Source organism: Thunnus albacares, chromosome 2, assembly GCF_914725855.1.
Source record: "Thunnus albacares chromosome 2, fThuAlb1.1, whole genome shotgun sequence".
NCBI classification, from domain to species: domain Eukaryota; kingdom Metazoa; phylum Chordata; class Actinopteri; order Scombriformes; family Scombridae; genus Thunnus; species Thunnus albacares.
This window is the reverse complement of record NC_058107.1, coordinates 32,146,109-32,167,220: the sequence shown is the minus strand read 5'-3', so window position 1 is coordinate 32,167,220 and position 21,112 is coordinate 32,146,109. Positions and strand designations below refer to the sequence as shown.

Below are 21,112 nucleotides of genomic sequence, written 5' to 3'. Positions count from 1 at the left end.
GAATATTCACCAAACAACCACTCAGCTCTTCAACTCCCACACACACACACACATACACATATACACCAATCCAAGTGTGTGACCTGGCTGTGTCACCACTCTCAAACACCTTTTTCTCTTTCCTCTTCTTAGGAAGTGGTACTCCATTATAAGTGTGAGGTCATCAGGTAAATGAGTCAGAGAGAGATTGAGAAACTAAAAAAAGGAGCAAGGTCTTCTGGAAAAAGATAGACGTAGCGCATTACATCGACTGAAAAACCAACATAAATGCTTTATGCAATGGGTTACGATATCCTTATCAAATGCTATGAATCATGCATTATACAGATCCATGTATCACTATCCCTGTGCCGACACAGAGGCGGTTCTATTTCCCTCCACATGTTGATGTAATGTCTTGTGGTAGTCATATGATATGAGGTTTATTAAATTAAAGTTCTTTATGGCAAGGAGTACACTGCCTACTGTAAATGAATTTTGCTGACAGTTATTAAGGCCATTGAGCACTGCAAAACTAACATTCACTAACTTTGACTAAATTCTGTATCATCATCACCGTCATCTTCCTAACAACAATGACATTTTCAGGAGCACGTATAGACAAAAATGCAAGCATCAAAGAGTCTCAGATGAAAGATAAGATCTGTGTCTCTCACTGACATTTTTCTCTGGTGACCCTCCTGTCAGAGCAGCGGGTTCATGTTGATGACAGATTTTGTGTCACAGCCAAATTATGTCAGTTGTCTGTGTATATGAATTAACCCCCTTCTCTAAACCAGTGGTTCTCAAACTTTTTCACTTCAAGGACCCCTAAACTGACACAAATTAGATCCATTTGTGTCAATTCTTATCCATTTGATAAGATTTTGTCCCAGGGTCCCCTATCTGATAAGATATTTTATTACAGAAGGTGTATGAAACACAAAATAGTCATAAATTCTGTCATTTTGTTACTCATGGATGGAATTATAGTGAAAATAAATCATTCCCCTGTTTGCTGACCCCACTTTGAGAACCACTGTTCTAAACTAATGAGCTCTGTTTGTCTCTGTCTTTTTGTGTCTTCACTTTCCCAACCTCTTTCTTTTTCTCCACCCTGCCCACCTCCCTCCTGCTGTATCCCTGCCTCACCCTCTTCCTTCACTTTCTGTCCTCCTCTTTCTTAACGCCACTCCGCCCCTTCTCCATCTTTACCCCCCTGCTCCTCATTCACCTCTTTCTCTCACTCTCCTCCTTGCCATATGACTCTCTCTCTCTATATATCTCTCTCTGACTCCCTTGTATGACTGGGTATTGGACTCATAACAGTGGGCAGCAGGCAGACCACCGCTCCAGCCTCTGTAACTGCGGCTGCAGCAGCAGTGGCTGCAGCCGCCGGCACCACCGCAGGGCTGGTGGAACAAGGTAGCATGGTGGCTCACCCAGGGCATGCCACCCTTCTCCCCCCTCACCCTTCTTTATCCCTGTCTTTTCTACTCTTTATTCGTATTCTCCTCCTCCTCCTCCTCTGCCCTTCCCCTCTTTGTTTTTTTCTATTTCTTTTTTTCTTTTTTTCTTTTTTTCTGCCACCTCCTTCTTTCTCAGCATGGGAGCTCAGAGCATGATGGCTGACGCATCGCAAACTACATCTCCCATCAACTCATCAGCAGCAGCATTAGCTATGTTTCCATCTAACAACCTAGCAGGTTTTCAATCAGCCTGATTAAGGCAAATAAGTAGGATTTTTGAATTTTTTATAACATCAATAAGAAAAGTAGAAAAAGTGTCAGCTGTTAGAAAAGATGTTATACATCTGTTGTCGGCCATATTTTATATTTTTTTCATTGAAGGCATTAGTTAAATACAGCTACAGCAAAAAGAATGGCATGATTGAGAGTGACAGTATGAAGTCATCAGAGACAGATATTTTGTCATCAAGAATAAGCCATCATTTCAAGCGATTCAGAAATTTGGTTTTGCAGTAATGGAGATGTTTTAGTGAATATGTCAGTTGATGCTTCATAATTTCTAAAGAACTTGGATGGAAGCCCAGCTACTGCTCTCATTTTCCACATCAACACAAATGTCACCCCCTGTCTGAGATTTGATAGGATCTCCGCAGCACCCGTCACTGCTCTGTCATCGCCACTGACCCGTGCTCATCCTATCATCTTCATATCTAGACGCAGCCACAGAGCATGGCCTCGACCCATGTAGACTGCTGTCCTGTCTCTTTGTTTCTCTATTTTTCTCTTCACTCTTCCTTCCTTCCACCTCACCTCTGTCGCATCGAACACCCCATTCTTTCCCCATTTCCTTCGTTATATTCTGTCATTCAAACCTCTCCGGTCACTGTAGTCCCTCCAGTCACCCTTTACCTTTCTAGAACAGCACCAGCATCAATCCCACTTTTTCTTACCTCTCTCCATCATCATTTCACATCTCATATCTTTTCCCTTCACTCCTATTTCCCTCTCTCTTTTCTCTGACTAACAATGACACTGGAAAGTTCACCCCTGTCACTTTAAGGATGGAAAACTGCCCGAGAGCTGTCGGTGAATGCTGCATGGGGCACTGGACTGGTGCATGCGCTGCAACACGGGGATTGTGGTGCATGGTGAACACTGTGGAAGATGCAAGGCTGGGCTGGTTCTCACAAAGTCAAAAACCTTTTAAAGCTATGTCTTTTCTATATTAAAAATTTCTTGCACTGATATAATTTTAAAGTCACAATTCTGCTGGAGATCTCAAACAATTCATGTCCGTTGCTGAGAATTTATATTGCTCTACTCACTGATTGTTAAATCAATGAGCAATGAACATGCACAGTATATTCCCACAAGGCAGATAGCTACTAAACTTTCACTCTTAAACTTTATCTAGCCTTATTGTAATTTTAGATTTCCAGGAAATTTGCTTGTACAGCTTGCCCTGATGTACAATGTTTTGCATGAGTACTTTTTTTACCCCAATTTTAGCATGACCCATTGAGCCACAGTGGCCACATTTTTGGGAAATACGCCAGGTTAAAATAAACCAGAATTATCTTTTAAAGTCCAATATTTACTTGCTTAAAGCTCTTGTTCGGTTAGCCACCCCCTTGAGAAAAATAACTGGGATTTATTGCTTGCTACATCCTCAGCTGTCTCCACCAGTACATTCTTGCTAGAAATGGCCACTTTAGTTTGTTTATCATGGCAATTATTTATTTAAGATATTCCAGCTGTGCTAATCCAAATCAAAGCATCAAAACATTCCTTGTGTAACATCACCAAATAATTTTATTTCACAGACGTTTTTATCCAAAGCGACAAACACACTGTTTTCTTACAGTCTGTTGTCTTGAGCCATTGGACGTCTTTTAAATCACTTATCACTACAAAAGTGCTCAGTGGCACACACATTTATGTGAAGTATTTTCAATGCAACAGATATTTAAACAATTGAAGTTCAAGGGTAGTGGAATTGCTGCAGATTGTAATAAATGTGAATCTGATCTGATGTGTTTGTTTTGGGTATACAGAAATTAACCACAGGCATAAACGGCAAAGAGCTTCACGTGAGAGTCTAGCGCTGAGCCAAGAAGACAGAAGTAGTGGTGGTGTCCTTGTTTCTGTGGCCCACCGGGACTCCGCAGCCCCTCTCCATGTCCCTTAACCTCCACTAGGCTCCAATCAAACATTTATAGTGGGCTGCCTCCCCCTATCAGCCTCACTGTGCCTCACTGGCTTACTGGAGGACTCACTCTATCTTGCTTACTCATTCACACAAATACAATCACCATCTACTAGACCTCACACAACGCTCATGCAGGAGAAGGGTATCTTTTGATGTGTCCTGGCCTGCTATGTGTAGAAAATGTTCTTGGTTCACACTTAAAAAAGATGCAATGTTTACCACTCAATCTCCATGTGACTCCCATGCCCATCCTTGCTTCGCTCTTAACAGTGGTGCATCTTGCGTGTCTTTAGTGGAATTTTATCACTGGTGCTTTTGTTTTTAATCTCTTCCTCCTCTCTCTTCTTGCTTCATGTGTAATTTGTGGCAAGGTAAGGAGCACCCCTTGCTTCTCCACCTTCGGTTTGAATTAAGCTACCTTTGATTTTGCAGGTTTCCACAGCGATTGCCTCTTCAGCACTGGAATCCAAGCCAGTTTTTTTGCAACCTGTATGTTGGGTTTTTGTAGAAGATCCTGTTTGACACTTTGACAGAATAACGGTGTTTATAAAGAGCACAGTGAGATATCCTTATCACTTTCATTCCTCCTCTCCTTTCTCTTCCTCCCTCCTCTCTTTTCATATCCTCTCCTCCTGTGCCAAGCCATCAGAGAATATGAGAGAATGGACTTGACACTATTCTGGCCCCATTTCTTCTCCTCAGTAACAACCAGCCTTTGGAAGGAGACTGAGGAAGAACAACACAACAATAAACCATGCACATCCATGCCACTCTCATATCCCTCTGGATTATATAGTGCTTCTTTATCACCTCGTATTGCTACTTCTTTTAATGCTGAATATGCACACCTTACTCCAAACATGAGATACTACATTACTGAGGCTGAAAAGGAAATGAGATGGCGAAAACATAATGTTATCTCGTGTCACTCTCTCTTGATCACTGTGCCCCTTTTCAAGTGACAACTTAAAAAGACAATTTGACAGGATGTGGTTGTCTACTTAAAAGAACTGCAACTTGTCACCAGGACTCCACTGCATTTTGGACTGCTCTATTTGTGATCGGACCCTTGTTCCCCTAAGAAATCACTTTCCAATTGAATTCAGGCCTCTTACCTACAAATTCAATGTAGCTGGCTTAGATCCTTTTTGGAAACAGAAGTGAGGCATTCAGAGCAAAGCTAGATGTTCAGAGAGAAGGAAGGAAGGAAGGAAGGAAGAAAGATAGACAGAAATAGTGTTTCATGTAATATGGCTGGCTGTTGAAATGATTGCATCTCATTAGACTTGAAATTGCACTCAGCCCCCCTTAATAAGTCCCAGTAAGGATTACGTCTACAAGAGTAAGAGAGAGAGAGAGGAGGAGGCTGGGACTTGGACCGGCAGGTAATAGACAGCAGGATTTGCCAAAGTTGTTTCCGCAGTGCCACCAAGCTTAAAGTGGTCCTCAGCAAGGGGAGAAACAGTTCAATTTTACTGTTTTATTTTTTATGATGTAGGATAGGTTACTGTTGTTCAGTAGAAATCTTCTCAAATAGGATGACTTCAAATGATATCAAATCATCTAATGTGCTAACTGGTTTATTGGTCCGTGATAAAACAATCCTTAAACATTGCTTTCAGTAACACTCTGACACACTTCTATACTAATGGAGGCTTTTTAGTATTCTGCTAAAATACAAATGTATCTTTTTTTTTAATATTTGACATATATGACACATAATCAAAAAATCATTCCAGTTATTGGAACAAAAATGCTTGAAAATCAAATGTGTCCTGAGTTAATCAAAAAATGTGGATACTAGTAACCCTCCAGTGTTTCAGACACAGCCACAGAGAAATCAAAATAACGTTTGGCTATTATATATCTCCAACAGTTACAAACAGATAACCCAATAAAATGGGAAATGTAAAACACATGACTTCCTTTATGCCAGAGCTCCTCTCCTGTATGTCTGTGTCCATGGTGGGAGATTTACACTACCAACAAGTTTTCTAGTGCATTTTCTTTGGTGTCAACTTTTAAGCACTTTTCAGCCAATCTTCTCGATATCTGCAGGTGTCTTGCTAGTGTTAATCCTCTGTATACATCCTCACAGACACGCCCACAGCCTCCACCAACACCAACATCGTGTTTGGCTCTTATTCTGGGTCCTCTGCAGGGGACCTATCTGTATCTATCTGATGCAATCGGACCACCTTGCCATCCGTACTTTAGCAGTGCAGTCATGGTAGACGTCCCGTGGAGCGTCTTCTGTTGTCTGCATGAAATTTCCACTGTTGTAAGGGATTATGGGTATTATGCTCATCACAGGACTGTGTCTGCGGTATCACTCTTCCTCTCCTACCCTCCTCCCTCACCACCCTCCATCATTACCCTTCACTAGAGAGAGCAGACTGAAGACTAATCCTCCTGAAGGCCCCCTCAGAGTTCTTTAAGGCAGAGCTTATTGTTGGGTTTAGAGGCACGGCAGCCATCTTTGTTTCTGCTTCCTCGCGGACAAAAGGGAACCTTGAGAATTGATGTGAAACAGTGAATGAGAGTACATTTCTATTTCACTGACAACGATGTATTATTGAAAGACAGAGGAAATGTGATGGATATTTGGTTGAAGGATGGGAGGGAACATGGCAGATGCTGTCTAACTGCAAAAACTCCTAGTCCACCTGACCAGCATTGACCATTAACACCTCACACTTTGGGACCTACCCACCTGTAGAGTATGTTGTACCTTTCTAGATTTATAAAAGCCCTTGTATCACTCTAATGCACCTCTAGTAGGGTTAGTTATTTCCATTTATTTTACAGATTGTATGATTGCATAATGAGTTTGATTCTGTACTGATTGCTGGCAGGAGGGAACAGTTGTTATTTTACAAGGTATCCTTGTATACACAATTGGTACCCAACTTTTCCACCATAATTTGGTTTTATCACCCGAATCTTTGTCAGCGAGCATATCATTTGTGAGATTTTACACGAGAAAAAGGCGACTCAGACGCAGCTTTGCAGCCCTATCTATTCGGGCAACTGAACAAAAGCTCAAATTAAGTTTTGTTCAATTATTTGAAAGTACAAATTAATTTGAAGCACAGGCAGCTTTTGTGACAAAAAAAGATCAAGGCGGGTTGTTCTGTATGACTAATAGATCACTCAGTTACTCATACCCATTCCTAGTATCTAGTGAATTCTGGAGGTCGCAGGGTTCCTAGCTGGAAGAGTCACAGTGCTGCAACTGTAAAACACAGTTTAAATGTTTTATCAATAGGCCGCTGAGAACAGTTTCACTACAGAGGTTAATAACGAACATTATTTCACAAAGTCAAATGAATGTGATTCCCGAAGGCGTTAATGTAGATTAAAGATGTAACAGAAAAACATTGAGTCATTGTTGTTATACTTGCTAATCTCCGTTTCTGCTCATCTCCACCTCTGACTGGTTATTTTTTTCCTGTGCTTGTTATTGCAGCAGCTAAGACCTTGCTCAACAAAAAGGCAGATGTCAAGGTAAGGGTCAGTACATGTCCTCCACCCACTTCTGCCCTTCTCTTTCTTCTTGACTGCTCCTTGCTTCATCTACCAGGGTTACAAACTACCTCTTCTTCCTCTTTGCTGTTTTCTCTGCTCTCTACTATTTTCTTCTTTCCTAATCTGGAATCTGGCGAATCTTACTTTCCTTTGCCTAGCTCTGTGTAGCTCTTTACAGTTGAATGAATTTTTCTCTACCTAATTTATTTTGTGTCTCATGCGTGTGTGTGTGTGTGTTGCATAATCTTATCGGGTGTGTTGTTTCCTCTATTCCATGAGACTGTGTTATTTATTGTTGTTTTGTTTTTTTTCTGCTGAGCCTGACTCACCATTTTATGTGTGAAAAGTAAAAATATTCAGAGAATTTTTGAAAAAAGCCACAGCCCTACTGTGGGTACATATCTGTGGACACGTGCGTATACTATACATGCGTGTGCTCTTGTGCTTTTGTGTGTACGTGCATGTATCAGCCTGCGTGTTTCCAGCCAATGCACAAGCTTCAAGTAGCACATCCTTCCGAAAGCACCCTTTATTTTGATTTGGCATTATTCAGCTCATCGCCACCTCTCCATCTCCATTATTAAATGTAACCATCTGTCAGCCCTCCCCATTCCCTTTTTTTTTATCACTTCCTCTCCTTCTCATCCCTCCTTTTCTGTCTCTTCCTCCTCTTTCAGTGATTCTTTTTCCTGCTCACCCCATCTGGTCTTTAACCCCACATTCCTGTTCATCCTTTAATGAAGATCTCTTACCATCCCACGCTCGCACATACACACACACACACTGCAGTAACACATCCCACACGCAGCTTCCATTAATGTGTGTGCAGCGTGTGCGACAAAGCTTGGAACATTTCATACATGCAAACGAATGTGTTTGCTGCTCAGCATTGTATATTATGTCAGGTTGAGCTTTGCGCACGTGCACATGGACATACGTGTGTGTGTGTCTGTTTGTATACGTGTCTGTGTTTGTCAGTTTAAAAAGAACGAAAGCGCTGATGGGGGTGTGAGCATGCTTGTACATCAAGTGTGCGTAAGCGTGGGTGTACGCATGTGTGGTTCGTTTATGTGCATGTGCAGCAGTGCGTGTGTGCGTGTGTGTGCACATGCCCCCCCCTCCCCTTTCTCCCTGCTTAGTCGGTTCAGCAGGGAATGTGACTCCGGTTCCAGGAATAGCTGCCAGTCTGGACCCTGGAAACTCAGACGACAGAAATAGACGCTTACTTCCACTGCGGCGCACTCATCGCCTAGCAACAGGCTCCCCACACACTCGCCCCAAACCATTTCTGAAGGCATCTTCTTCATTCGCTTGCCGTCCCTACTTTCCTGCTTCTCTTGTTTCTCCTCTTTTTCTTCCCTCCACATTCTTTCCCCTTGTTCTCTTGGCAACTCTGACCTCCTCTCCTTGACCTCGCCTACTTCTTTTTCCCCCCGCTGGTTTATAAATGCGTAATGGCACCTGACGTTTTTCAGCTGTGGCACCTGCTCATTGCGAGCAGGCACTAGTTACACGCCATCGTCATTTCCCGTGCTGCCAGCTACCTGCCAATAACGCCATTCCCTACAGCATTTCATGCAGTGTTGTTAAATTGATAACACACACAGTCTCTTGTTATTTTTAAAAGTTATTACGTGTAGCATCCTTATACATCAATACAGTATATGATGTGAGGTAAACTGATAAAATGCTACAAAACATGATCTCACAAGAATGTAAAGATACAGTGTGGAGGCCAGGTGAGGTTTCCAATGTTTTTTGGTCTCACTCATTTGAAGTAATGACACTCATGTCACCAAGTCAATGTACTGATAATTCATTGATATGCAAATGCTACATGTAACAACTTTACAAGCCAGTCATGATCTTAAATTTAGTTCTGATCTTAATTAAGTTCTGGGAGAATGCTTTTGTATTCTGACAGAATAAATTTTGCTTCTTTTTTTTGTCTTGCAGGCCTATTATGCCTCCATCTTGCTTCTTCCTTTCGCAAATGCTCTTAATTTGTTGACAGAAGAACAGCGGGTCACATTTTTGTCGTGTGCACAGCTCTTCCATAATCTGCGTACCACTGTTATCTCTGCTTCCTGATGACTTCCAGTTAAACTATCTACTTGCACCTCCCGACTTTCGTAGTAACACTTCAGAATCTTGTTTCTACGAAAGGAAACACTTGTCCATCTTCTGCTCTGTCTCAGCTGCCTAGAAAAGTCCGATCCTGTGCTCATTAAGGATTGAAACCTGCGTTCCATCAAAGTGTACAAGATTTGTTTAGACTGACAGCTTCTCTCTTGTTCTTTGTACCAGTACATTCACTTGTCATTGGTTACTTTATCTTTCTCCCCCCCTTCTACTACTACCACCATCCATCCATCCGTCCATTCGTCAATAAATCCATCCATCCATCAATCGCCTGAGGACAGAAACGCAAGTCCAGCTCTACTGTCCAGTACATGGTGAGCATGCTATTTATGCATTTGCCCAGTCCCTCTTTCTTTTGCTTCCTCTCTCCATTTATCAACCCCTCTACTTGCTTTATCTACCTTTCCCCTGTATTAAATCAGTTTCACTTCACTTTAGTATTAATCTGAGACAAAGTGGTGCCCAATTCATGAAGTATTTTTTAATTCAAACACCAGTAAGGTGTCATGTAGGCAAGAAATGATACATTTTACATGTTGGAAACAGCAGCAGCAGCTTGTTAGGAATTACAGAAACTGAGAAGGACCTGAGTAGTTAAAATGAGCCGCGGAAACTGCCAAAAAAGTGACATAATATTTATAAAGTCAAACTGCATCGACAGAAAATCCCAGGAAGAATTCACAGTATCGGTCATGCTGTTTGACTGATGGGTGATCCTCTCAAAGTGCCCCGCAACAAGACTAACCCTGACATTTGTCTGATAATGTAATGGAGGCAAGATGTTATAGTTCCATCAGAGTTACTCCAGGGATGCTGCTCCAGATCTGTCATGGGCACAGTTTTTAGAATAGAGGCAGCATGTAGTGCTTGTAGTTTGGATACAGAACTCTTCAGTCACGCAAGACAATGCACATGCTGCAAACAAAAAAATAGGAGAAATAAATGATGGGTAGGTGGAAGCGCACTCGCTACTGGGGTCACCTTGCAGCATGCACTATTGAAGGGTTTAAAACCTCCACTAGAAGTGCCAAAAGATTGTGCTGTTGGAATCATATTTGCTTCACTTATTTTTTCATAGTTTGGAATTTCCTGTGCCCTTCAGAGTTAGTGGGCGTTCAGACCGAGAACAGCTTAAAACAATGCAAGGGTCTGCACCGGTGAGACATGAAATACTATCCAGTAAGTCCAGTTCCAGTGTAGACCCATGTGTTTGTAATCTTATCAGACACCGAAACACTGCATAGGGTTTTATAATATAACAATTTAACTCCAATCTGGCAAGTTATTACAGCAGCAATTATTTTATCTTTCATTGCGAAGTAAATTGCAGAAATTCAGTGTTGTTGTTACTAAGTAAATTGATTCTTAGGTATCCCACAACACACTGGTGACTTCTGTTTTTCATGGAAGTCCAGACATAGTGATGCTTTGATTATTAATACAAATGCTTGGACTGTAAATCCCTTTAAATGTAAATGCTGTAAATAACCTCTAAACTCGAACTTTATTCAAAATATGAAATAAAAGGATAATGAACTCAATAACAATTGATTTGTTTAAATTCAGCTAAGTTGGAAGGGAATTTGACCCCAACTTGTTTCCCTCTGTTTTTCTCTGAGGCACCTTCTTTTCCACCTCGCCTGGCATGTTCCTTCTTTCTACACAACTATATCCCTCCTGCACCTCCTCCTTTGTTGTTCTCCCTCTTCGCTCCTTCCCCTTGTGCACCTGAGGGATAAATCATTTTGTGATGATATGTGATCTCTTGTATGTATGACCTTTCTTGTGTGAGCTGAGTTATATATCAACATGTACCTGCTTTCACTATGTCTTAATGGACTAGATGTTTGGCTTTGGACGTTCAACAGTTATCTCCACGCTGGAGAACGTTTGGTCAGGGCTGCTGTCATCATGTCACTTCTTCTTTGAATGCCATCTAGGAATGTAAGGATTTTTCTCACCACAGACACACGACACAAATGCTAAGAGTTGACATCGCAAACGAGCCTCGACTAAGACAGCTCACCCCTCTAATTTGATGAAGAATACTTTTCTTACGTTGGCTGACAAGGGCTGCGGTTGGTTTAGCTGGCGTGTGTGAATGCAGGTGTTTGAGGACGGGTGTGTATAACTGCACTGTATGTGTATGTTCACTTATTGTCAGCTTAAACCAGCTTTTATTTTCATGGCTGTCTTGCATGTGTATGTATTGTAATGTTTCTTTGCACTTGTGTGTGCTGATGTAAAGGCTTTTCTCCTCCTCTCCTCTCCTCTCCTCTCCTCTCCTCTCCTCTCCTCTCCTCTCCTCTTATCTCTCGAGTAAGCCCAGTGGCTTACAAAATTCATATTCTGGTTAACACATACACACTTACACATGCATACACCCAACTTGACTTCCTTCCCTTCCTGTGTCAAATGGTTATCAGTTATTCAGCTTCGGTGCATAACACCAACACCACTGGATTTTTTTGAAAGTCAGTAATCAAACATTATTTATTTAATCTTATGCTCCGTTGTACAATCTTAATTTTTCTCTAAATAAGGTAGAAACTACAAATGTAAATGTAAGAAATTTCCTGAAAACAAGATAATTCCTTACATATGTTATATAGATGGATCGCTACACTGTCTCGATCAGTCAACCAGCATCAAGACAGTGTCGCCTCAGATGATTCGACTGCTAGATTTAGCATTGGAGCTAGGTGGAACGGTCTCACCTCTATGGCAGATTTATTTTCCGTTCTTTATAATGTTCAACACCATATGAAGATTTAATGGGGCGTTAAATAATCTGTGACTTCTCTTCACCTCCATCAATGAACTGGTAGAAATTGCTTGCATGTAAGAGTGTTACATGATTAAGATTTATGTAATGGTGGCTGACTTCTCAGAGTGAGTCAGTTCGGTGATTCACGTCAACACCCAGGGCTCATCCCCGTTTAGCCAGTTTATATTTTTCCCAAACAAGATTATTAATGTAATCTAGATTCAATGCAAATATCATTATAATGGAATCGAGCTATAAAGGACGGGGCCGCACTTTGATGTGTGGCCTTCAAAGGAGCATTTGATCGAGGCTTAAAAGGTGATTCATTAGGGCCAAATGGCACAGTTGAATCGTTTCGATGTGGAATCCTAAGCAGCCACCGGTGACAACATCATGATATCACGCGGTGTCACCGCCTCCTCATGTCTCCTCTCAGAACTACAGATCAGTGTTGTGAATGAATGATTTAGGTGACTGCTTCGTCACTGCGGCTGCCTGCCGTCTACTGACTCCAGACTCAGACATATAGCACGCCTATGTTTTTAAAGGCTTTGAGCAGCACAAACAAAACTCCTTTAGTCTCCTTTGTGTTGGTTTGGCAGCAGAAATTCAGAGACAGATGACAGGTATAAATCTCGGCATCATAAACATAAACGAACTCTCATCTCAAATTCTCTCTCTAATTCTCAGCCCATTTAGTACTTGGCAACCAACCAAAAGGATGTCACTTCTAGGGCTGCCCCCGTAAAAGTCACTGAGTTGATGCATGCATGGTTGATAAGCCCCCGAGTAAATTTGCATTTTGTCAGTTGAATCACTGCCCTTTTTTTTTTTGTTTGTTTGGATTTTTCTTTTTTTTTTTTGTCATGTCATTATACACAGAGTAACGCAGGGTGACAGCATGACAGGATGTAAACAGATTCTTGTCTCTAAATGACCTAAATACATAACTACTATGGAAACAGAGGGGTGATGGAAGTGGAGGACAACGCGACACAGAGAGACTATTTTTCCCGCTCCGAGTTCTCAGCTCTGGTGTCAAACGCGGTGAAGTCGGCTAAACTCCCGTTTTAAACAGATGCATACCAGCGTCTCCACCGTCTCCTCCTCTACCATCCAGTGTGATTCTCTTCGGCTGACAGCGCTGTCAGCAGCTGGCAGGAGAGACGCTCTGTGGTGCGCTTGGATTTTATAACTGAACTAATACCAGGATGCACTTGATTGTACTGTAACTGCGGTAACTGGGTGGAGACATGAATAAGATTTAGGCTGTATTGAAGAAAGGAAAAAAAAGTAATGATGTTAAGTATATATGAGTATAGTATATAAGAACGAAATATGTGTAACAAGATAACTATAGAGCCCTCGTCACTTCACAAACACCAAGGTGAAAAGCTCAGAATTAGCTCACAAAGGGAAAGAAGTGGAAGGACATGTGGTAAAACACAAATGTACGCACGCACACACACATGCATGGACACACACTCACAAACCCACATCTTGCTGTTGTTAACACTCTTGTGTTTCCTCCCTTTCCTCTCCTTTCCTGCACAGCCCCAGACAAACAGCACCAAAAACAGCATAGTCACCAGCCCCAAAGGAAACATCCCTTCACCTGCTCTGGTATTTACCTCCTAACCACCCCTTCACCTGTGTGTGTATGTGTCTGTCTGTCCCACCTCCTGTCTTTTCCTTCAAGACCACTACCCCAACCCTACACCCCAATTCCCCTACTCCCTCACTTATGTCTGTTTTTCCTCTCTTGTCTGTCTTGTTGGTTGTGGTTGATCTTTGCTCAGCCGCTGAGATGGCAACAGCAGTCGGTAAGGTCGTAAACCAGCAGGTTGTGTCAGGAAACATTTCCCCATGGCAGGTGGGGATGCTATGTGACTTGCTCTCTGGTTGATATTGTGTTGCCGTGTCATATCCTTGTGTCAGTGCAATACCAAAGAGGAACAGACAGCCAATGCCTGCCGGGACTGTCAGTGCAATTTACCCCCTCTCTGCTATTCATGCCTCTGCAGAGAAGCACTTCCCCACTGCGTGGGCATCAAGGTCCAAAGGTCTGCAGCTTGTCCTTCCAGCCAAATAGCATACCAGCTGATTTCAGAGAGTATTTCTTCCTCTTCTGTTGTAGGTGTGAATATCAGTTAAATTGTCTGTGGGGCTTCTGGCACCTGGCCACAAACCACTGTTATGTAGAGAATATGTACACATTTATATCTGAGAAGATAGTCCAGAATCCTGAGCTGGAGTTTTACCTAGCATCAGGGATCCAGGGGAGATTTCTAAGTTATTTTCTTAGGTTCTCTCTCTTATATCTCTTTTTGATCTGTGTGGATAGGATGTATAACATGCCATTTATATTTATATGTGGTTGAGTTGTAGAAAAGGGCACAGGAAATTCCATTTCCTGTCATTTTCAATCATTAGCAGCCACTAGCAGTAGTGAATCTGTTAAAATAAGATCACGCAATACACATTTATTAAACAATCATACTGGGGGTTTGGATATACAGTACTTAAGGCCACTTAAGTCTTACTGTATATCTTATGTATATCTTGTATGAACTAATGTGTAGGTTTAATGTAAATGCAGACTATTTAACAAAGCATATCGCAGCCATTGGTTTCAGTTCATGACAGTGTAAAAATCAAAACAATCACTGCCTGCAGCTACATTACCATATGAGGATACTGCAGATATAGCGTGAACATGTAAACGCACTTACATGGTGCTCAAAGTCAGGACATACTATACGTTTAAACTATAAACATCAGACTAAAGTATTCACATTAGTCAATAGATACTGAGGATAACCGGAGCTGTTAGTCATCTATGACATTTTGTCTACATCATACATATAGTCTTTACTACTTTGGCAATCACGTGACACTGTGTTATTGTAATGACCCAGTTTCCACTCAGGCATCAGAAAAGAACTTCATCATCATTTTTTGCAAAAACATCGCTGGTGAAATCCCCTCCATGTAGTCGTGTAGCCAAGGTGCAATTTGTGAAAAAATCAGAGGGTGAGATGTTTCTGAAATGTTTTTATTCATGAAAATAAATCAGAACCACATTGGACCTATATAGACTATTCTTTGCAGCTGTTACAGTAACAATTATAAAATAATTATGAACTTGAACTTGACCACTGCATTTGCAGGAATATTTTAATCCATTTTTTAAAAAATGTAATTCATCAGTAGTGCAACATTTTCACTCAGTGATGTGGTGTCAAGTTCACACCTTGTCCTTTCTTCATGTCCATTCAGGTCAAGTCTGTACTAAAGACTAAATATTATAAAAACTCATCCAGACACATAGGTGACGTGATCATATACAACAAAACAAAAGGTTAAATGTAATTGAACATGCCAGAATTAAATCCCCCAACACTACTTTCAGTACTGTGGAGAGCACCACTCAGCCAGACGTACCAGTACACTTAATGTCATTCTTGCCACTGTTGAATTCAGCTCTATGCACAGCGCACAGCAAACTTTAAGTTTGAATATAAACTAATCACAACATCATAAAAATAAATAGGCGACAGTAGATACAATAGATACCTACTTGTCAGACTAAGAAGTCTTTGATGGTAGACTAATGTCTTCTTTTTATGCTTTCCTTTTACCCACATCTCTGCAAATCACAGAGCAGGGAAGGAGGCAACCCCTGGTTCATTTACAGCATCATCACGTAAATAGCCTATATTTATTTTAGATATGTTATACGGTCTATGGGTGAAGCAGCATTAATCACTATGAGGGGGATAAATTTTTGTCTCCACCGGGGATAAAAATAACTCAGCAGAGGAAGGGACCCCCCCCCCCCTCCTCGCACCCCAGCAAACCGCACCCTGATTGCAGTTATCATGAAAAAGTCGAGACAGTTCAGATTATCTTCAACGTTGCATCCTCACTTTGCTTTTCATGACTGAAGCTATCTGTCTATCTGTGAATGCTCCGCTCATCATTCAGGGTGAAGCACCACAGGAAGTGACAGTTTCATAGCATGTGCTCTTTTCTTTGTGCCAAACTGCCTTTCACATCTACTTCAGACTGCCTTCTGTCATTTCAGTATTAATTCAGATGAACATTTGTAATGTTTTTAGTTTCCTTTTAGGTCTGATACCATCAGGGTTCCTTAAAAAATAAAACAAATTAGTAGAAGAATGACTATGCTCATATTCAGCTTCATATATGTTTTACTACTAGAAGCTGATAAGCAAATGTCAAGATGAAATATTTGTAGTTGTATTCTAGCAGTGAGGTACATTTGCACATCTGACACTATTTTCTGCTGCACATTATTTAGCCAGAATAGCTGCATTATGTCATTCCATTTATATACCCAGGCCAGTAGCCACGCTCAGTCATAAATCACTGACACCCAAAGTCTTAGATGCCACACTAATGAGCTCTCCAACTTAGACGTGTAACACAGCTGAGCAAGTTTGGGTTCGCTTCTTGGCACTTCTGCACACTTAATATAGCTTTATCTCACCAGCTATACAGAGCTCCATCCAAGCATGTTATGATAGTATATTACAGATTCAAGGCCGGTGGTCAGTGAGTCACAAACTGGGTACAGTGTAATGGGTATTACCTGGTTGATGGTGTGTATTAGAAGTAGTAGCCTTGCCTTGGCTTGACACAGTGACCAGTCCTTCGATGAAAGGACTGGAAGCAAGAGAGGAAATAAAATGACAAGTGCTCTGCTAGTCACACCCATGAAGCAACTCGCACAGCCAAATGAGTATCGCTGCATGATAGACATCCTTTTTTGTGTGGTGTGTGCATGCATGTGATGTTAGCATGAGCAAAGGTCAACTCTGCACATGTGCAGACAATGCTATCGGAAGCAGTTTATGTGCTCACAGTTGTGCATAGAGTGTGGGCACAACCGTGGATCAGAGGAGGCTTTTTTTTCTGATCCTTGAAGGGAATAGAGAGTGGGAGGGCGGCTGTGATCTCCATGCTGTTGCTAGGGACTTGGGCTAGTTGCTGTTTAGCCATTTGGTACATTAACTCCTTCATTACAGAGCTGCCAGGCCATGGAGTGACAGACCGCCTTCACTTGCAGTACATGACCTTAATTTTCTGAACTGGAAGCAGTTTGGTAAATGTGCACATGTTCTCAGATGTCTGAGGATGAATTGTGGCTTGTCTCTCTTCACGTCACACGAAGGATAATCTAAATTGAATCATTAACTTAGGTGCACCACTGGAACATTCCTGAAAGATAAAGCAGTGTAAAAGGTCAGTGGTGATGCGTAACGGTCAAACCCTTCCCCATCTGATGATGTGATGCCATCAGCACTCGCCCCCCTCCCCCTAATCTGCAAACCCCAGGTACTTTGTTCTCACTCATCACCATCATCATCTCCCAAGTTGCTGTTGCCCCGGGCGACGGTTGGCATGACAACGCCACCATCATCACCAGGGAGACAGCCGATGATTGGTCATCACAGAGGTGTCACTTCCTGTGGGGGGGGGGGGGGGGTGTTTCCGATCTACTGTACATCAAGTGACAGTTTCCAGCAGACCGTGGAGACGATATCTGTCTCTGAATCATCAATATATGTGTGCCAGCTATGCAGGGTAGCAAGGAGGCAACACGGTGGGGTTTGTAAGCCACTAATGGTGCTAAAAATGTAACATAGTCGATTGATTGTTTGTTAGGAACTTAATTGTCCATGTTGCGGAAAACTGTCTTCACCACATAGTGTTAAAAACTATACAGGACAATGATGAGAAAACAGCAGGAACACATATATACATATATACTGTAAGAAAAAAAAAGATGCCTGCCTTTTCAGTAATATAAGATGCAAAGAAGAGAAACAACTCTTTTCTGTAACCTACTGTGCTCCATGTGGAAGTGATAGTTTTAGCAGCCAGAAGGTTTAGAGGAGGTCGGTAACAGAAAAAGTAACAAGGAGAAAAGTTATATGGCTAATCTTATGAGACAATTCCTTGCACATAATCCTGACAAAAAAAAAAACAGCATTGAATTTCTTTTAGGAAGGGATCCTGAAACGATGCCAGTATCTGCCCGCTAGTGCCTGCCTTTTCTGTTGAGACGGGTGTGAAGGGGACTGAAATGACCTGTTTTTTCATTTTGTGAGGCATCGTAGTCTTTTTGCTGGATGTGCCAGTGACTTGGAAGATGTTGATACTAGTGTTTAGCTATGTCAGAGCACATTTCATTCATATTGTATGAGTGGGCTGATTTTCTCTTCATTTGTTTGTCTCTTTCCTTTTACAAATTCTCTTGACTCTGCACATATTTGCAACATGTAGGGCATGTACAGCCATTAAGAATTATGTATGCACAGCAGGGCAGTGCAGAAATAAAGAATACTCATGCTCAGCAAAGCCCCGGATAGGTTCAGATTAAATATGTCACAACTTTTAAGCCGTGTTCTGTATCGACATGTGTGTTAATGTAAATGCTGATGTGCTCACAGCACTTCATCCTGAGTTTCAGTACTGTCTTTGTTCTTGTTGTGTGTGTGTCTGCTGCTCTGTACATGTGCAGAGAACATAACTGACTCCCAAATTACAGTTTTCAGCTCATCCACCCACTCTATCGCTTTGGAGGATTCTTCCCTCTCTCCTCTACCAACCTTAACAAGCATTTTCTCTTCATCCAACATTCATAACGCTCTCTTTGTTCCTCTTTGTCCATCGTTTTTACACTTCATCCATCTCTATCTACCCTTATGTCACAGTCTTTTCTCTTTATCCCCCCCGACTCCCCTTCCTCTCTCCCATTTCTCTCTTTTCTCTCATGTATTCCATGTTCTTCTCTGCCCTTCTCCACCTCCTCCTCCTCCTCCTCTTCCAGGAACCTCAGACAACCGTCATCCATAATCCGGTGGACAGGACTAAGGTATACATTATTCCCCAGTCCTGACCTGCTCTTTATCCTTCTTTGTCATTCTCCTCCTCTTCCTCATCTTCTCCTGCTGTTTGATCCTTCTTTTCATCATGCATTTGTGTGAGCACGTCATGACGTCGGTTCACTAATGAGTGTCTGTGTGTTTCTAGAGATTAAACCCCTCAAATAAATGTCTTAACATGATGAAGGAAGCAGGGGAAGGATTCTTACATTGTTATCCTGCGCCCCATCGAGCAATGAACTCATTATGCCACCTCGGGGACCCCCGACACACACACAGTCCACTCGATTATAAATGAACAGCTGTATACAATGAGGGAATTACAGCAACTAAAACTGTGTGTTTATTTCTATTAAAGAATGACCACTGGTAATATCACCAGAATGATAAATCAACACAAAATAATCTACTGAACCAAGACTCAAGGGCTTTGATCTCATTTTACAGCCCAGCACGTTAACGTAAAATTACCAATATACACGACAAGAGACATTTTGCTTGTGTCCGTGTTCAGTAAAAGCTTCTTTATGTACTTTAGAGAGCTATATGCTAAAACTATTACATGTCCTGCATCTTTGTTGTTGTCTTTGATATTTTATCAGATCATGGAATTTAGATTCTAATGACAAGAAGCCCTGGTGTAGTTAAAGGATTACATTTTTAACATTTTGTTGTATAATTAATGTCATATAAATTTTCGGTCATATATTTCAACACCTATCTCAATGCCTCATAAATGTAGTTTTGATGGTTCAACTAGTGTGTGTGTGTTTGGGTTGAGCTGTGCATGAACCTGCATGATTTTTGCAGGACCAAACATTTATTATGCATGTGTGTGTGAGTGTGTGTGTGTGTGTGTCTCACTATGTTTGCACAAGCTGTTTCTGCTGAGCGGTGACGCATAAAGCTAAAGGTGAACGGTAACATAAATTTGTTCTAAAGCGACATCCAGGATTTGCATCACGACAGAATGACCTTTGCGTTTGATTTTGGGGTCGGTCCTCAGAGTGAAGTTCATGGCGTCGAATAATCCAGAGAAAGGCCACACAGGAAGCCGCTTAAAGTGTCTGGGAAGAATACTGCTACAGTTTTTATTTTCACACCAGACTCACTTTAGAGCACTTTCACTTAGTTCAGTCCATCTGGACAGGTGAGAGCCATGAATGTTGTGAGCACTGTGAGCTTGTAATGTCGACTTTGTACAAGAAATGAACCAAAATGTGGCATTTTATGGGTATAAGGAAACAAGTGTCAACATAGGTCTGTCATGCATAGATGTTCTGCTTCCTAGAGTCGAGATTGCAGTGAAATGCCTCAATATATGGACTGGAAAATGAATTTAGCATAAACACCAGAGAGGGTTAATTATACAAAAGTGCACAAACAAGTGTGTCATATTTATATAGGTAATGTCTTACAAGCTCTAGTTCACCTGTAATGTGGCAAGATGAAACAGAACTTCTCTATGATTCAAACCAAAGAAAATAAACTGTAGGTGTCATCACACTTAATAATGATATTTCTATTATTTGAGGCCAAAACTCTCACATACACACACTCTGTCCTCAGGTCACCAGCTGCTCTTTAGAAGGCAATGAAACACAATTTAGTGCTTGCAACGCCGCTCGTGCACGCGTGTACTTCTAATGAGGTCACAGAGTCTCTCAACTCTCCTCAACATGCAGGGGGAATTTAGACCCATTTAATCTACTAATTGGAAATCAGAAGCTAACTCCTCCTCTGGCGAAAGCCTGTAAAGAGAAAAGCAGCCCGAGCCAGGCAGACAGACAGGTAGATGGATAGATTGCACGATCTGAGGCCCAGCTCAGGATGACAATAATTGCCCTATGAGAATCCATTCCGCCTGCTTCCATAGCTGAAATAGATGGATGGGGCACATCCCATTGGGTTTATGTCAGTTTCAGCGAGACACAAGAGCAGCCTGTGGAGGAAAGACGTCACTCGTCCACATGGTGTGATGCACACACACGTACACGCTGAGGATGAAGCAGCTTTGCCTGGAGTACGAAAAGAGAGAAGAGTTTTTTAGGCCAAGGGTAAAAAAGTCAAATGACTGTTGACAAGGTGACTTATTGGGCTTTGT

The 21,112-nt window shown here is 41.7% G+C and overlaps 1 protein-coding gene across 18 annotated transcripts in view; it reads left to right on the top strand.

The window, feature by feature from the left end:
- camk2b1 (calcium/calmodulin-dependent protein kinase (CaM kinase) II beta 1) overlaps nucleotides 1-21,112 on the top strand; it is an 82,662-nt gene that overhangs the window by 48,130 nt on the left and 13,420 nt on the right. For 4 of the 18 annotated variants that reach the window (XR_006398397.1, XM_044330686.1, XM_044330761.1 and 1 more), the window contains 4 exons: nucleotides 7,127-7,164; nucleotides 9,609-9,641; nucleotides 13,649-13,717; nucleotides 18,954-18,998. Coding sequence is in view for 17 of the 18 variants with exons in the window: in XM_044330686.1 (XP_044186621.1) it covers nucleotides 7,127-7,164; nucleotides 9,609-9,641; nucleotides 13,649-13,717; nucleotides 18,954-18,998 (185 nt within the window). In the remaining variant the exon portion in view is untranslated. Of the gene's footprint in view, nucleotides 1-1,308; nucleotides 1,405-7,126; nucleotides 7,165-9,608; nucleotides 9,642-13,648; nucleotides 13,718-18,953; nucleotides 18,999-21,112 lie in introns of all 18 variants that reach the window. The other 14 variants (XM_044330715.1, XM_044330780.1, XM_044330786.1 and 11 more) reach the window with 7 other exon arrangements.